The sequence below is a fragment of the Bos indicus x Bos taurus genome, chromosome 11, assembly GCF_003369695.1.
Source record: "Bos indicus x Bos taurus breed Angus x Brahman F1 hybrid chromosome 11, Bos_hybrid_MaternalHap_v2.0, whole genome shotgun sequence".
Lineage (NCBI taxonomy): Eukaryota > Metazoa > Chordata > Mammalia > Artiodactyla > Bovidae > Bos > Bos indicus x Bos taurus.
The window spans coordinates 102,657,572-102,675,481 of record NC_040086.1 but is presented as its reverse complement, the minus strand read 5'-3'; the positions used below and the strand labels follow the sequence as shown (position 1 = coordinate 102,675,481).

The window sequence follows — 17,910 nt, the reverse complement described above, 5'->3', positions numbered from 1 at the left end:
CCAAATAGAAAAAGGAGTACATCAGGGCTGTATATTGTCACCCTGCTTATTTAACTTCTATGCAGAGTACATCATGAGAAACGCTTGGCTGGAGGAAGCACAAGCTGGAATCAAGATTGCCGGGATAAATATCAATAACCTCAGATATGCAGATGACACCACCCTTATGGCAGAAAGTGAAGAGGAACTAAAAAGCCTCTTGATGAAAGGGAAAGAGGAGAGTGAAAAAGTTGGCTTAAAACTCAACATTCAGAAAACGAAGATCATGGCATCTGGTCCCATCGCTTCATGGGAAATAGATGGGGAAACAGTGGAAACAGTGGCTGACTTTATTTTTCTGGGCTCCAAAATCACTGCAGATGGTGATTGCAGCCATGAAATTAAAAGACGCTTACTCCTTGGAAGGAAAGTTACGACCAACCTAGATAGCATATTCAAAAGCAGAGACATTACTTTGCCAACAAAGGTCTGTCTAGTAAAGGCTATCATTTTTCCTGTGGTCATGTATGGATGTGAGAGTTGGACTGTGAAGAAAGCTGAGAGCGGAAGAATTGATGCTTTTGAACTGTGGTGTTGGAGAAGACTCTTGAGAGTCCCTTGGACTGCAAGGAGATCCAACCAGTCCATTCTGAAGGAGATCAGCCCTGGGATTTCTTTGGAAGGAATGATGCTAAAGCTGAAACTCCAGTATTTTGGCCACCTCATGCGAAGAGTTGACTCATTGGAAAAGACCCTGATGCCGGGCAAGATTGAAGGCAGGAGGAGAAGGGGACGACAGAGGATGAGATGGTTGGATGGCATCACCGACTCAATGGACATGAGTTTGGGTGGACTTCGGGAGTTGGTGATGGACAGGGAGGCCTGGCATGCTGTGGTTCATGGGGTCACAAAGAGTCGGACATGACTAAGCGACTGAACTGAACCGATACCACACTATAGCTTTGTAGTAAGTTTTAAATTGGGAGGTATGAGTGCTCTAACTTTGTTCCTCCCCTTCGAATTTTTTTGGCTGTTCTGAATCCCTTGCCTTTCCATATCAATTTTAGAATTAACTTGTCAGTTTCTACAGAGATGTCAGCTGGGATTTTGATTAGGAGTGCATTGACTTTGTCGATCAATTGGGGGAGTATTCCCATCTTAGCAATGTTACATCTAATCCATGAACATGAATACCTTTCCATTTATTTAAATCTGTAGTTTCTTTCAAAGTTTTGCCGTTTTCAAAGTGTAAGTTTTATACTGAAGTGAAGTGAAGTGAAAGTTGCTCAGTCATGTCCAACTCTTTGCAACCCCATGGGCTATACAGTCCATGGAATTCTCTGGGCCAGAATACCGGAGTGGGTAGCTTTTCCCTTCTCTAGGGGATCTTTCCAACCCAGGGATTGAACCCAGGTCTCCCGCAATCCAGGCGGATTCTTTGCCAGCTGACCTACGAAGGAAGCCCAAGAATACTGGAGTGGGTAGCCTATCCCTTCTCCAGCGGATCTTCCTGACATAGGAGTTGAACTGGAGTCTCCTGCAGGTTCTTCAGGCAGGCAGATTCTTTACCAACTGAGCTATGAGAGAAGTTTCATACTACTTCTGTTGAATTTATTCTTAAGTATTTTACGCTTTTGATATCATTGTGTATGGCATTTCTTATTGAATTTCATTTTCAGATTGTTCACTGTAGGTATATACAAATGCATTTGATTTTTTCATCTATTGACCTTATATGCTGTGACCTTCAGTTCAGTTCAGTTGCTCAGTTGTGTCCGACTCTTTGCGACCCCATGAATCGCAGCACGCCAGGCCTCCCTGTCCATCACCAACTCCCGGACTTCACTCAGACTCACGACCATCAAGTCAGTGATGCCATCCAGCCATCTCATCCTCTGTCGTCCCCTTCTCCTCCTGCCCCCAATCCCTCCCAGCATCAGAGTCTTTTCCAATGAGTCAACTCTTCGCATGAGGTGGCCAAAGGACTGGAGTTTCAGCTTTAGCATCATTCCTTCCAAAGAAATCCCAGGGCTGATCTCCTTCAGAATGGACTGGTTGGATCTCCTTGCAGTCCAAGGGACTCTCAAGAGTCTTCTCCAACACCACAGTTCAAAAGCATCAATTCTTCCGCTCTCAGCTTTCTTCACAGTCCAACTCTCACATCCATACATGACCACAGGAAAAACGATAGCCTTGACTAGACAGACCTTTGTTGGCAAAGTAATGTCTCTGCTTTTGAATATGCTATCTAGGTTGGTCGTAACTTTCCTTCCAAGGAGTAAGCGTCTTTTAATTTCATGGCTGCAATCACCATCTGCAGTGATTTTGGAGCCCAGAAAAATAAAGTCAGCCACTGTTTCCACTGTTTCCCCATCTATTTCCCATGAAGCGATGGGACCAGATGCCATGATCTTCGTTTTCTGAATGTTGAGTTTTAAGCCAACTTTTTCACTCTCCTCTTTCCCTTTCATCAAGAGGCTTTTTAGTTCCTCTTCACTTTCTGCCATAAGGGTGGTGTCATCTGCATATCTGAGGTTATTGATATTTCTCCCAGCAATCTTGATTCCAGCTTGTGCTTCTTCCAGCCCAGAGTTTCTCATGATGTACTCTGCATAGAAGTTAAATAAGCAGGGTGACAATATACAGCCTTGATGTACTCGTTTTCCTATTTGGAACCAGTCTGTTGTTCCATGTCCAGTTCTAACTGTTGCTTCCTGACCTGCATACAAATTTCTCAAGAGGCAGGTCAGGTGGTCTGGTACTCCCATCTCTTTCAGAATTTTCCACAGTTTATTGTGATCCACACAGTCAAAGGCTTTGGCATAGTCAGTAAGGCAGAAATAGATGTTTTTCTGGAATTCTCTTGCTTTTTCGATGATCCAGCAGATGTTGGCAATTTGGTCTCTGGTTCGTCTGCCTTTTCTAAAACCAGCTTGAACATCTGGAAGTTCACGGTTCACGTATTGCTGAAGCCCGACTCGGAGAATTTTGAGTATTACTTGACTAGCGTGTGAGATGAGTGCAATTGTGCGGTAGTTTGAGCATTCTTTGGCATTGCCTTGCTTTGGGATTGGAATGAAAACTGACCTTTTCCAGTCCTGTGGCCACTGCTGAGTTTTCCAAATTTGCTGGCATATTGAGTGCAGCACTTTCACAGCATCATCTTTCAGGATTTGAAATAGCGCAACTGGAATTCCATCACCTCCACTAGCTTTGTTCGTAGTGATGCCTTCTAAGGCCCACTTGACTTCACATTCCAGGATGTCTGGCTCTAGGTCAGTGATCACACCATCGTGATTATCTGGGTCATGAAGATCTTTTTTGTATGCCGTTCCCTTGCTGAACCTGTTGCTCAGTCCTAATAGTCTTTTGGTTGATTCCTTAGCATTTTCTTTGTAGAAGATCACGTGAACTGAGATGGGTGTTCTTTCCCCTTTCTAACTACATGTCTGTCATTTCCTTGTCTGGCCTGACTTCTCTTAGGTGGACGTGGAGCTTCTGCCGTGTTGGCCTCCTCCCCTTGTCCCTTCTGTTAGGGGGGAGAATGCAGTGTCTCGCCTTGGGGTGTGGCGTCACTTTGGGGTTTTTCTCGGACGTCCTCCATCAGATTGAGTGCCCCGCTTGCTAGCTGGTTGAATATTTTTTAGGTGCAGAGTGTTTTTGTGTGTTGTTTATCTCTTACGAGTTTTCAGATGACAGATGTTAGAATTGTCTTGACAGAGGGTTTCTTCTTTGTTTTGGTTTTGTGTTGTTATTGTTTTTATCTGTCAGAGGTTTTAAAGCAACACTGCAGCATTCCAGTATTGCATATTCAAAACTAACTTTGATGCCCGTTTGTCAGAATTCCACAGGGGAGTTGACTTTATCACTTTATGATTTTTGTGATCTTGAGCATCACGTGGAAGTGATGCTAGCATCTCTGGTTGAAACAGTATATGGAGTTTAAGAAATTCAGAGTAACTGCTTCCGTCATGAAAAAACACATCCAGATCGTTAAAGTGAAATATGCGCTGGATTTATAAATCAGGGCAACGACATCGTGTCGTCTTTTTAACCCATTATCAAAGCAGTCTCATTTGCCCAGGATTCCCCTTGATTGCAGAAATTTGAGGTATTACGAGATGCTTTTTGAGCTAGTGGTTTCTCTAAAAAGTGTCCCATCCCCCTTACACGCTAGGCTCTTTAAAATATTAGAAGTTTCTTTATGTTCCAGGAAATCTGAAAACATTTGGCTTATAAAACTGGTCATTCTCTATTAGCAAGTAAGGATACAGCTCTTTAAGAGAGTCTGTAATTCTTGGACACCTTTCAGAGGTAGGAAAAAGTTCTGCCTTCATTGTGAGGACAGGGCTTCCCTCGAGACTGGGGAGGCCACTCCTTCAGCCACAGGTCAGAAGTAAACACTGTCCTCGATGCAGAAAAGGGACGTGGCCCAAACCACACATTAGGGCACCGGCAGAGTGAGGGACTTTGCCAGGAACCCGCTCGATGTGCTTCTGCAGGTGAGTCCACCCGGCACCTGTCACGTGAAGCATTTAAAGATGGTAGACAGGATGCTTGTACAGATGTTGAGTGGCTTCACAGTGTGTGGGATCCTCCTGGATCAGGGATAGAACCCGTGTGTCCTGTGTCAGCAGGCGGATTCCTTGCCACCGGGCCACCAGGGAAGCCCAGGGGTATCTTTTCTATGGAGAAGAGTCTTTGAAATCTTTCCTGGACAAAAAAATGAACGAGTGTGCACATAGCTGGGCACAGCCTGGGTGGAATGCAAGCAGGCGGGTGAGTCTCCTGGACAGCGGGGGTCCTTGTCCTGGGACAATCCCCTGCGTGGCCCCTGTGATGGTGAAGGGTCAAGCGTTCGACATTGTGCTTAATTTCCACACTTTTGATAATTCTCTGAACAGTTTGCCGTCCACATGAAATTGATGTTCACGTGTCCCCCTGGGCTCGCCCCTCACCCGGCTGCCTGCCTGTCACGGGGCTGGCACAGCCTCACTATCTGGCCTTTCCTGACCGGGTGGCGTTGGGGCCGGGGGCTGGGGTGGTCTTACAGGAGCAGGTGCGGCAGGGGCTCTGCCGTTCCCACTGCCTCCAGCCTCTCGTGCAGGCTGAGGTGATGCCTCCATGGCCTGCCCACCCCCCATGAATATCAGCCTCTTGCTCTGTAGGGCAGAATAAGATCGAGTGAGGCGGGCTCCCAGTACCTGGGGATGTCAGATGCAGGCCCTTCTGTGGTCCCAGAGATGGGGGAGGCGCTCGCGGCCCGCTCCAGTTCCAGCCACCCGCCCCCACCCCTGCCGCAGGAGACCGCGTGGCGTCTGGCAGGATGTGAGCGTGGTGGCCGTGGCTTCCAGGGCCATCGGGGGGGCAGGCGGGGCTGGGGCGGGGCCGAACCACTAGGGCCGCTTCCTCCCCCTGGCCCCCAGGGGAGGGTCTGTTCCATCCCGGAATGTGGTGGGACCGGCGGACCTTGTCCCCACCTTGTGACAGCTCAGAATGCACAGGGTGACCTCAGGCCTGGGGATCTGGGGATGTCTCTGTGTCTTTCTGCCTGTCACTCACACTGATGCACACATACTCACACATATACTCACACACGCACACGCACACATGTACTTACATGCCTGCGCACACATACTCACACATGTGCATGCACACATGCATGTACTCACACGCATGCACACACGTACACAACACACACACACATGCTCGCTCACACACATACATGTACTTACACGCACACACTTGCTCACACGTACTCACATGCATGCACACACGTGCACACATACACACACACACTCACACACACGCACACGCACAGGCACACCCCTCCCCACCCGCGGCTCCCCTCCCACCTGTGCAGACCCCCAACCCCCAGTCCCTTGGCACCCAGCGTGTCAGGATGCAGAAGGGGAGGCTCTCGTGGAGGGGTGGCTGGAGAGCAGATGCCTGGCCGCCTGGCCGGTGGAGCGAGCAGGGGAAGGGCCCCGGAGGCCCGAGGGCTGGGAGGACAGGCCCCGGGGCTCCTGAAGATCTGCAGGGCTTGGTGCCCAGCTGTGCCTTCAATGCGTTTTCCTCAGGAGCAGTCTGGCTGTGTGTCCTGATGACTTTAAGCGCGGATGAGCCGGTGAGCCTTCAGGACGACCCTTGACCTTGGAGGCCAGCAGGCCTGGGCCTCTCTGCCCCTCACCTCGTCCAGCCAGCTTGTCCTGGGGGCCTGGCCTCAGCTCAGGGAGAGAACGTGGTGTCTTGACGTGCTGTCGGCAGCGACTGGTGATCTGTGTTCCCAGGCCGTAAAGTCGGGTGTGTGTATTTGCGGCCTTCATTTTTCATAGAGGTGATTGCCGTTCTCAGCCCCACCGTGGGCCGTGGCCCAGGTGGCTGGACCGTCCTCCTCATGCAGGGCGCGCCTGCATCTCCGGGGCACTTTGGGGAGATCTGGTTTGTGGTTGAGATTCTCACGCTGGAGCAGGAGGATGACTGTGTTCAGCTTTTATTTGCCCCCCAGGATTCTGACTGCATTATCCGTATTTCCTTTAATTTGTGGGATTTCTAGTAAATGGGCTTAAAAATAGGTCTGGGCATGATGCCAGGCAGATGCGGGCAGCAGGCGTCTCTGCATCTTGCTAAAGGCAGTGGGGTAACCCCCGTGTCACCCACGCCTGGGCGTCCTGCAGGCTCCTTAGGGGGCCTTCCCACCATGCCCCAGGATGGGCAGGGGTGCGCAGCCCAGGGCCCTGACTCCAGGCTGCTTTCGGGGGCCCGGGACTGGGCTGAAGTTGTGCTGAGCACCAGTCTGTCCCCTGGGGCTGCCCAGGAAGCTGGGGGCCGGGATGAGGGGTGGGAGGCAGACGCCTGCCCTGATGGAGGCCGGGTCACCTGCCTCTGGCCCTGCTCCTCCTGGGCTCCCCTGTCCAGGTAACCCTCTGTCCCAGTTGCAGAGACCCTGAGATCTGGTGTCGGGGCCACCCATGGGGGTCCCAGACGCCCCTCTGGTGCCCACCTGTGGTGGCAGGGGCTGACAGGCTCTGAATGGCCCTGGGCATCTGCTCCGAAACCCTGCTCTGTGTCTCCCGCAGACAGGACTGGGCCTAGGGGGCAGCGCCAAGGCCGCCCCAGGCCTCTCCTGCCCGTGCAGGACTGGAGCCTCCCGGGGCTCAGGGAACCCGCTGTCCCCTCCAGTCCTGTCCCCACGCCCTTCCATGGCTTGATGCTCTGCCAGAGATTCCCGGCTGCCCAGTTCTGTTCCCCCAAGCAGGCATCGCCCTGGGGCCGGGGCACACGGGCTCTGACTCTCCTCTGCCACGGAGTCAGGTTCTTCTGTAGAGCTGGTTGGGTGTGGAGGCAAGGGGAGCCCAGGATTGGGGCCCTGTGTGGGACGTCGAGCCAGGGGGCCCCAGGTGCGGGGGTGCAGGGAGGCCCGTTACCAGAACCCCTCAGTGGGACAGGCTGGCCGGCCTTGGGGCAGGGCTGGGGGGTCCCTGAGGTGCCACACGCATGTCCCCGGCCCTCTCGCTGTCTCTCTGCTTTAGGGCCACGTGGGTGAGCCTGGCTCAGGAGTGGCCTGGGACGCCGCTGCCTAGCTCCAAGCCGGGGGTGGGGGGTGCCTGGACCCCTGCTACCCCCACAGCCACCCAGCCGGGAGGGTGGAGGTGGGGTGCCTGCGCCGTGGCCCCCATCTCAGTGTAATTGCTGCCCCCTGCCCCCCCGCCCCCGCCAGTAGCTGATTTAGTATTTCTGTGTCGGTCTGATTTACATTAGATTTTTAAGCATAATTAGAAATGCAGGGGAGCTTTGTGTCTTACCTCGACTATTTATGGCATGATATGCAGATGAAGAGAGCTATGAATATTAAAGACCGGAGTGTGTGTGGAGGCGCTGTTGTTAATGAGCTGGGTGACCGGCCAGCCTGGCGCACTCGCCCCCCACCCTCCTGCCACCCAGACCTGGCTGCTTCCAAGACCCCTGCCGGCCCTCGGAGGGGACGTCGAGGTGCTATGGGGACCACAGCGGGGCAGCCAGCGCCTGAGGCCCAGCTCCCCATCCCAGGCAGCCCTTGCTCTCAGTCCGCGCCGCCCCACCCCGACCCTGCCCTGTGCCCTGGAGCCTGGGCACCTGGGGAGACCCTGCTTCAGCCCATGAGGGAGGAGAAGGAGCCGTCTGCAGGCGCAGAGCCGGCTTTCTAAGTTATTAAACGATGCCTGAGGGGGACACTCTTCAAGCTTACGGTATTTAAATTACAAATACAGGTGGGAGAGATTGTCAGTTCTGTTCTAAACACTGCTTAATTCTTCACAAGCCTTCTGGACCCGCCGGTGGCCAGTCTGTGCACTTGGTGGGACACTGGGTGTCCAGGCAGGCTCCTGGTGGGGGTGGCCACTGTCCTCCCGCTGGGCCAGCCATTGCTGTTTCTTCAGGTTCATGCCCTGTTCGTTTGGCTCCCAACCCCCGACCAGCACCAAAGTCGAAATGTCCGAGCGGAGGGTCAGAGGTTGGCCTGTTGGTGGCAGGAAGTCACCCTCACAGTGGCGTGTAGGATGGAGCTGGACCACCAGACCCCTAGTCTGGACCCTGGTCAGAGCCCACCGCATAGGCCACGAGCTGTGTGGTGCAGGGCCCTGCAGCCCACCCGATGGTGCGTCCACCCAGCCCCTGCCTGGCCCCCGGGGTCCCACAGCCAGTGGGGCCCTGGGCCCCCAGGGGGCTAGGGATCATTCTGGAGGGCCGGCCAACTGCACGCATGCCCCTCTCTCTGAGGGCCGGCCCTGCCTCCTGGGGCAGCAGGGGAAGGGCTGGGAAGCACATTTCTGAATTTGCGGATTCTGGCAGGTTGCCCTTCTCTGTTTGAGGAAAAAAAAAGCTTCCAGGCAAACATTTGTTAGTGCAGTTAAAACCGGCTTTTATGCTTGATGCCGGTCCAGGCTGTGGTCTGGGCGGAGGCTGCCCAGGTGCCTGGCGGAATCCAAGAGGCCTCTCACCTCTGCCTATCAGGCTGGGGTGCGGTGACCTGGGGTCGGGGGTGTGTTGGAGGTGGGGCCACAGCCGGGGACCCACGTGACCCTGAGGTTTTGGAGGCCTGTGCATCCCCTCCCCTGGGCACCGGGGACTCTCGGACTGCCAGGCACAGAGGCTGAGGTCAGAGTCTCTTCTCCGCAGCAGAATCCTGGGGACCACGGGCACGTCCAGGCCTCGGTGCCGTCTCTGCCCAGCAGGGTCAGCCCCTTCCCGCCCCCGCCCGATGACCCAAGTTGCCCAGGATGAGGGGTTTTGAAAGCAGGCAGCTGGTTGGGGGGTGGGTGATCAAGTGTAGTCCCGGCCGGAGGCCTGGGCAGGAAGCTCACCCTCTGGGTACCCCGGCTTCCTCATCCGCACCCACCTGGAGGAAATAGGGCTGGTAGCCAAGCACACAGGTGGGGACCAGGGGGAGAGGCTCCTGGCAGCTGACACCCCACCCAGAGCTTTGCTGCCCTGCCCCGGCCCTTCCATTAGCAGCCCCATGGCGGCCCAGCCCTGCCTGGGGAGGTATTAAAAGTTTAATGCAAACCTGAGGCTCACACTGAGTGGGACCTCGCCCACCTCTTGGGGGGCTGGCACGCCCGACTGGGCAGCCTTGCTTCACCCAGGCACCTGGGCCTCCCGAGGGTCAGCCCCCAGGCCGCTTCCCCCTTGCCCCTCTGAGAAGCAGAGCGTCAGCCAGGGACTGGAGCTGGAGTGTCAGAGAGCCAGCTAACTGGAGACTGGGCTGCAACCAAGAAGCCAGGCCATTGCTCCAGTGGCAGCTGGCCAGGGGGAGCCCTCCCCCGCCCCCCATGCTCTCCTGTGGCCCCCGGGTGGGGGGGCCTGCCGTGGCCTGCCCCAGAGCCAGGGTGCAGGGGCTCCGGGGCCTCTGAGTGTATTCCTGGGGCCCTGATGTGCCCATGTGTGTTCGTGCTGACTCAGGAACCTGCCCGCTGCCCTGCAGGACGGACGTGGTCCTGGTGGGCATGACCACTGGGGCCTGGCCCTGACTCCGCAGTGCCCTGCCTTCTTGTCACCAGGCTGGCTGCCCCCCGACCCCTCCGCCGAGGTCCTGAGGTGCAGGGCCTGGAGGCTGGGCAGTGGGGCTGCCAAGGGGATGGGCCCTGGGCTGGGGGCCGGAGGTGCTCCTTTTACTGCTTCCAGAATGTTCCTGGCACACCGGCCCCCCCTTCCCCTGCAGTGGGTGCCTTTAATGGCTGTGCATTTGCCAAGGTCCAGACCTCTGATTAGATTGGTAAAATTAAATCCTGCAAAATAATTTTTATTTAATGTAATTTATCTCGCCTCCCTTTCCCTCGCCGGTAACGATCCTGCAGAAATGACCCGTTGCGTTCCTCTGCCGTGCCCCTGCTGCGGGAGGCTCTCGGGTCAGGGTGGGTGGACTCCGCACCCCCGCCCCAGATGCCCCTTCGGCCCCCATGTGCGTGTGTGTCTGCACTTTTGGGGCCCATACCCCCGCGTCCTTCTCTTGTCCACCTGGGGCCACGCTGCCTGCAAGGCGCCTGGTCATGCTCTGGTGGACGAGCCGTCATCCCAGGCCCAGCTCTCAGCCCTCCCTGAGGGAGGGCCCACAGAAGAGAATCCCCCCTGCCCCCCACTTCTTCCTTGGGAGCTCTTGGAGTCCATGTGGAGTGGCACCCCACCCCCACCAAGGCTGGCACAGCTACATGGGCTGGACTCTGGCTTTGTGGCGTCAGGTTTCCCAAAGCGAGTTCCATTCTGAAGGGCCTTATGAGGGGGAGGGCTCCGTGGTGCAGTGGCTTTGAGGATGGCCGGGATGAGCGAAGTTAGGGGTCTCGGATGTTCCTTCCACATCTTCAGAACCTTCTGTAAGTAGCCAGCCCAGGAGTCCTGCTGCGAAGGGAAGAGAACAGGAGGGGAAACTGAGGCACAGAAGGAAGAGGCAGTCGTGTAGGGGTGAGAAGGGGAAGGCCCGCCCAGGTCCCCCACCTCTCTCTTCTCTGCCCCTGCCCGCGGGTTGGCCCTGGGCTCATCCCCGCCTCTCTCTTCTCTGCCCCTGCCCGCGGGTTGGCCCTGGGCTCGTCCCCCGCCTCTCTCTTCTCTGCCCCTGCCCGTGGGCTGGCCCTGGGCTCGTCCTGCTTTCACGGCCCTGGGTGTGTAAACCAAGCCTTTATTTTATTCTTTTCTCCTAAAGTTCAGCTTTGTTCTCACTCCGGCCGAGGCTTCTAAGAAAGCAACCTGAAACCTGCTTGGGCTGGGCTGTCTGTCCCGGGCTGGGCGGCTGGGGCGGCCGCCTCACCCTCACAGGTGGCCTGAGGACACGGCAACAGCAGGGCTGGCTGTCCCTGTCCCTGGGGACCAGGTGGCCTGTCACCTCGCAGCGGAGAGTGGCGGCCCCTCTCTGGGCGAACGGTCTGGCTGCAGCCCCAGGGGGAGGCCCGCGCAGCAGGGCTGGAGTGGTGGGGGCGGTCCCAGCAGGGAGCGTCACCAGATGGATTTTACACGTCACTTGTGCCAGGCTCCAGCTGGGCACTTTGCTAATAACGTCGTCTCCCTCAACCCCGCGGCCGCCTTAGGAAGGTGACCCTCACCCCCATCCCTGGCGGGCATCCTTTGCTAGATAGAGGCCACAGGACCTGCGTTCGAGGTGGCCGGGCACATGGAGCAGTGCCCAGTGGAACCAGGATGTGCTCTTGAAGGGGACAGCTCCATAGGCTGTCCCCTGCTCTCAGCTGGGGATCTGGCTGCTCCCTGCCCAGCCCTGGGCAGTTGAGACCCTCTGGGGCTAGTGCCCACTGCGCCTTTGCAGCCTCTGCCCACCCCTGCCAGGCTAGGTCACCCCTCCCCTCTCGGCACAGGAGCCCCATCTGGCTCAGGAGACCCCACCATGGTCTTTGGGAGTCTCCCAGCAGTGGGTGCAGGGGGCCATGTCGGGGGCCTGTCCCCACTGTGGTGTGTGTTCCTGGGCAGCAGAGCTCGTCCCTTACTTAGCCCTCCCTGGCCATGCCCAGCACGGGGTTAAATGCCCATCAGGTGTCGGGCAGACCCACCGCAGCCTCACCAAGTTCCCATGTGGCACTGGGAGGACTTCCCTGTGGAGGTGGCGCCTGAAGGTGGCAGGTCTGCTCGAGGAAGGGCCCGGGACGGCACAGGCAGGGGAGAGCTCATGGAGGGTGTGGCTCTCTCTGCTTCCTTGCCCATCACAGGTCCTGCTGTTCTTTGACCTGAGTGTCCCCCTGTTGCCCCAGGTTGGCTTCCTCTGTGCCCAGTCTGCCCCGCTTTCTGTGGCTGAGTGGGCGCAGGGGCCCATGCCTGTGACTCCTCACCCGAGGCCCCAACCCTGCATCTTGGGGCCGGTGGGCTTCACCTAGGCTCCAGCGAAGGAAGACCACCCGAAGGACACCGGGAGCCCAGTCCGGGGGGGCCTGGCGATGCTATGGGCAGGGGACACGCGAGTGGAGGTGTGCAGACATGGGTGTCTGCGTGGACCCGCGGTGTGGCCGCGCCCCAGATGCAGAGGCCGCCAGGGGAGCCGACCGTGTAGGGAAGAAGGGTCCTCAGTGCCTCGCTGAGATGCGGCCGCCCCACATGAGCCTTGAGCTGGGGGAGGCCCGGCCAGACCCCACTGTCCTCAGCCCACGTGGCCCCCAGGTCCCCAGAGTGCCGAGCAGGCGCCGTTTCTGTGAACGCTGCCCACACATGCCTGCGTCGCCCTCACCCCAGAGTTGTCCTGGGCCCCATACAGGACACACAAAGCCGCCTCTGCGGCCGCTGCTCCCTGGGCGGGCTTCCCACACCTGGACTTCCTCCGGCTCTCCATTCGGTGGCTTTTCCTACCGTCTCTCTCTCTTGGAAGCCGAGCCCCATGGGGTGTGAATGGGAAGGCTCCAGATGGCCGTTTCCTTCCCTCCGGATGCCGCGGAGGGGACCATGCGGGATGCCGCCCTGATGGCCATGATGCTGGGCGCTGCAGGGACCAGGCCTGCCTTGGCCGTCTCCTGTCTCAGCCCAGCCCCTCCCTGCAGGTGGACGCCCCGTGGGTGGGCAGGCCAGCGGTCTGCCCATGGGCCCACGAAGCTGGGCGGCGGGGCGGGCTGGGGGGCACCGTCCTCTCTTCAGCAGGGCAGGCAGCGTGCCAGGGACGGGCTCAGCGGTCCATGGACAGTGTGGGGCCACACGGGTGACCTACCGCCTCCCCTTGCCAAGTCCACCGGGGACCAGGGCTGGTTCTTCAGGGGGCTCCCGCCTCTGGCCACCGCGGGCCCGGCCCCAGCTGCCATCACAGAGTTGCACGACTCTAAGAGAGCTGTCCTGGCCAAGGCGGCGGGAGTTGGGGTGCAGAGTGGCTCGCTGGGTGGGCGAGTGGGATGAGGGTGTTGGGGCTGGACCATACGGCTCATGGCTCCCGAGACCCCAGCAAGTGGGGAGGGGGGCACTGGGGCCCTGCAGGGCACTGGGGGGCGGGGCCCTGGGCCGCCGCTGCCTCCTCCTCCTGGCTCCTCTCTCTCTCTCTCTCTCTCTCTCCCCTCTTTCTGCTCCGTTTCCCTTCTTTCCCTCCCCTTCTGGGCTACCCTCTCTCACCAGCTTCTGCTCTCTCTCGGACCCCCTGGCCTCCCTGCCCCCTCGCACGCCCCAGCCACCCCCCACCCCTTCCCAGGAGTCAGGCGGCTCTGCCAGCCCAGCAGACTGTTTGGAATAGTTTAAATGCTTTGACACTCTGGCTGTACTGGGTGGCAGGGTGGCAGTTTACTGGGTAATTCATATGCAAAACTGCACTATAAATTTCCAGGCTGTCTCAGTTGCCGTGGCACCACGAAGCGTCTCCCGCGTACAGTACGGTATTTCTGCCATCTTTGTTTGCATTGCAGTGAGTCATCAAAAGTCTGTCTTGTACCAACACCCGGAGCCGTGCATTCCTCTGGCACCAACACTCCACTGTTTTTTAAAGCCGGGGCTGGGAGCTGGCATTTACTTCGGCTCCCAAATCAAAGGCGGCTATTCATTCCCGAGAGCTGCCTGAATGTCCGTCTGCATCCGGCCTCTTCATTTGGATGCTGTGCGCTGCCCCGGAGAGCCGGGCTGGGTGCAGCTGAGCCGCGGCCCAGCCCCGCGCCGAGACTCGCGCCCCCCCGCCCCCCTCCTCCTCCTCCTCTCCCGGCTCTTCTCGCCCTCCCCACCCCAAGGGCTCCCGCTCCGTTTGCTGCATTCCCGGAGCAGCTGGTGGCTGCGGGCGGCCGGCCGGGCGTGCGGGCGAGCCTGCCCCTGCCAGGCTGAGTGGGCAGTGCCGGGGCCACGGCGGCAGCGGCCAAAGGTAGGTCTTCCCCGCCGCCGGTGCCACCGGCCGGGCCAGCAACTTCTCCGCAGCTGGGGGTGCGGTGGGGGCGGGGCGGGGTACTGCGGGCTCTCCCCGCTGCCCCCCCCAGCAGCCGCCCACCTGCCCAACTCCTGTCTCCGTGCTCCGCCCTCCTTCGCCGGATGCCCGCACTTTCCTCCCGCGGGACAGAGCGGCCCTTTGTACCGGCTCTGACTGCGCGGAGTTGGGCCGGCCCTTCTCCGGCCCATCAGGCCCGGGGGAGTCTGGCCCCAGACCCCAGGGGCCGGCAGCACACCCCTGGCAGCATCTGAGCCCTGGCCGAGCCCTCCCCTGTCTCCCCCAGGACCCCTCTAGTCACCTGGGCTGGGAGCGAGCCAGCAGGGATTGGCTGGCAGCAGGAACCGGCGGGGTGGGGGTGGGGGGCCGGGAGGGCAGGCAGGTGGGGCTGCGACAGGCTCCCAACTCCTGCACTGGCCGCCCCGATCCCCAGGCAACTCGGGTCGGGGAGAGCTGGGTCCCAGAGTCAGACTTGCAGCTCGGGTCGGGGGAGTCCGCAGTCTCCTTTGCTCGGAGGGAAGCAGAGACAGCGGAGCGACTGAGTTCTCCCTGCCCCAGCTCTCTTCTCTGGGCGGCCCCCCCACCCCAGCCCGCCTCTCCAGGGGGCTGGGGGGGGGCGCTGCTTCTCACCCTGCAGGGGCAGGACTCTCCCCCCACCCCTGGCGGGCTCTCTGCATGGCTGCTCTAAGAGAAAAGGGAAAAAGCAAACCGAAACCAAAGCCTGAGAGGACCCCCCCCCCCATCGCCGCGGTGCCGGTGCTCTGGGTTCTGGCCCCTCCCTTTGCTGCTAACTTTCCTGGGAGAAGAGTTGTGCAGACAGACAGAGGCCCTTGCCCCTCCAGCGCTGTGGCTGGCCGGCCTGTCCTGCCCTTCTGTGTGCCCCGTCTTCGGTCTCCAGGCCTCTCCTCCCGGGCCCCGCCAGGAAGGGGTGTCTCCGGACCTCAGGGGCCCTGCGCTCTGCCCTGGGGTGGCATGGGGGCACCCTCACACACACCTGGCTGGGAACCCAGCTGGGGCTCCTGGGCAGTGCTGAGAGCTCTGCCGGGGTCCCGCTGCTGGTGGGTCTGCAGCCAGACCTGGTCTGGTGCATCATGGCTGGGGCAAGGTCGGGGTACCCTGGGCGGGGGGCAGGGGAGGTAGGCGCTGGGGCAGAGCCAGGTGGTGCGGAGCACGGCCCGGCCGCTGGACGTCCAGGAGCCCAACCCTGACCCCCGCACACACGCCCTGTCTCCTGCAGATGCGCCCCATCCGGCGGCTCCCTCGCTGAGAGTCTGAGGCCGGCCCCCTCGCCTCCCGCCATGTCGCAGATGCTGCACATCGAGATCCCCAACTTCGGGAACACTGTGCTCGGCTGCCTCAACGAGCAGCGTCTGCTGGGCCTCTACTGCGATGTTTCCATCGTGGTCAAGGGCCAGGCCTTCAAGGCCCACAGGGCCGTCCTGGCCGCCAGCAGCCTCTACTTCCGCGACCTGTTCAGCGGCAACAGCAAGAGCGCCTTCGAGCTGCCGGGCACGGTGCCGCCCGCCTGCTTCCAGCAGATCCTGTCCTTCTGCTACACGGGCAGGCTGACCATGGCGGCCAGTGAGCAGCTCGTGGTCATGTACACGGCCGGCTTCCTGCAGATCCAGCACATCGTGGAGCGCGGCACCGACCTCATGTTCAAGGTGAGCTCGCCCCACTGTGACTCGCAGACCACCATGATCGAGGACGCCAGCTCCGAGCCCCAGAGCCCCTGCAACCAGCTGCAGCCGGCCGCCGCGCCCCCCTACGTCGTGTCCCCCTCTGTGCCCATCCCGCTGCTGACCCGCGTCAAGCACGAAGCCCTGGAGCTGCCTCTGGCCGCCGGCCCGGGCCTGGCCCCCAAGCGCCCTCTGGAGACGGGGCCCCGGGATGGCGCAGCGGTGGCCACCGGCTCGGCAGTGGCCGCGGGCACGGCCCCTCTCAAGCTGCCCCGCGTCTCCTACTACGGGGTGCCCAGCCTGGCCACCCTCATCCCCAGCATCCAGCAGGCGCCGTACTCCCAGGGGGAGCGGACCAGCCCCGGGGCCAGCAGCCTGCCCACCACGGACAGCCCCACCTCCTACCACAACGAGGAGGATGAGGAGGACGACGAGGCCTACGACACCATGGTGGAGGAGCAGTATGGCCAGATGTACATCAAGGCCACAGGCAGCTATGCAGGTAACTCACGGCGGGCCCGGCCCCTGCCACCACTGTGGCCTCCCGCCCACGGGTATGGCTGGGGCCCTCCAGGCACCTCCCGTGTGGGCACTGAGGCTGACCAGGCCTTAACCCGTGGCCTCACAGCCTGGTGGGGAGATGGGCACGTCCCAGAGACGTGCAAGGGTCAGTCCCAGCTCAGACCAGACGAGCTGGGGGGAGCTGACCCTGAGGCTCAAGCAGGAATCGGGTCCCTCTTGCAAGGCCTTAGCTGAGGACTTTATACAAAGTCGACCCTGGGTGAGATGGGAGGCCCTGGAACAGTTAAGCTGCAGCGGAGCGCATGGGCCAGGACCCGGGCTCTCTGGACGGGTGAAAATGACTGTGGGCCTTGGGGGACCAGGGACCTACCCAAGGGCTCGCAGGGCACCGTGCAGCCCCGGCTGGCCCCTCGCCTGCTTGAGGCCTCAGTGGCCCCGTCAGTGAGGTTGCCCCCTCAGATCCATCTCTGTCACCTTTGACCTCCGCCCTTTGCCCCTCCCATGTGCTTTTGCCTCGAGGCCAGAGCGTCCTTGGCGCCTCCCAGTCGTGGCCAGCACTCCGGGGCTGCTCAGAAAGTGCCTCCTGAGTGCAACGAGTGCGTCCCGCTCTTGTTTTGGAAGGGCTCCCGCCTTTGGGATCATAAAGCCGGCACACCCTGACTTGAGACGCCTGGTGCTGCCTGTAAACTGCCCCACGGCCCCCAGAGAGGGTTCAGGATTCGTGGGTGGAGGGTCCCACCATCGGGGCCCCGGGTTGTGTCCCCCTCTGCCTTCCACGTTCCCCGAAGACTGGCTGTGTGTCTAGCCTGCCGCCTGGCCTGATTTGCATGCGGGGCCCGAGTCCAGTGACTGGCTGGCCGGAAGCTTGGTGCCCGTGGGGAGTGACCGCCCAGGAGCACTTCGGAGACTCTCTCCTCCCCTGAGACTGCCCGTGCCCTCACGCCCCGACGGGGCCAAGGCTGTCCGCTCCCCCTCCGCCCTGCCCGCCGCCTTCCATTCCTCCACCTCCAGGCAGGCACAGGTCCATCGGTCCTGGGGGGACAGGGACGGGGAGCCGGGAGCACCGGCCAACTCAGGCCCTTGGGACAGCCAGTCCCCAGCGGCCGAGGACGGGGTGGCTGGGTCTCGGCTCTGGTCTGGCCCACCTGGGCCCCTCCCGGGGCCTCTTTCAGAGCTGCAGGGGTGGCGGTGCCCTGGACAGCTCCCGTGGGCTCGGGTGTCGTCTTCCCTGGAGTGCAGTACTTTATTTGAACACGTTTTTGTCATGTTTGTGTGAGTTCTGCAGGATGCTAGCACACAGACCGCCTCTATCTGGACAGGGTTTTCCTCTTCCTGGTGGAGAGTAGGGCTTGGTGTTCCTGACCCCAGGAAACCCACAGG

The 17,910-nt window shown here is 59.8% G+C and overlaps 1 protein-coding gene and 1 long non-coding RNA gene across 4 annotated transcripts in view; one reads left to right on the top strand and one right to left on the bottom strand.

Moving 5' to 3' along the window:
- The window catches only part of NACC2 (NACC family member 2), an 83,759-nt gene that overhangs the window by 28,752 nt on the left and 37,097 nt on the right, over positions 1 to 17,910 (top strand). For 2 of the 3 annotated variants that reach the window (XM_027556730.1, XM_027556732.1), the window contains exon 2: positions 15,567 to 16,510. In XM_027556730.1, the coding sequence (XP_027412531.1) occupies positions 15,628 to 16,510 (883 nt within the window). In that variant the 5' untranslated portion in view covers positions 15,567 to 15,627. Of the gene's footprint in view, positions 1 to 13,477; positions 14,270 to 15,566; positions 16,511 to 17,910 lie in introns of those variants that run through there. The other variant, XM_027556731.1, reaches the window with a different exon arrangement.
- On the bottom strand, positions 10,238 to 15,560 carry LOC113901802. Its single transcript, XR_003513540.1, has 2 exons — positions 14,631 to 15,560; positions 10,238 to 10,851 (listed from the first exon to the last, which is right to left on the bottom strand). It is a non-coding gene; the product is annotated as an uncharacterized LOC113901802 (long non-coding RNA).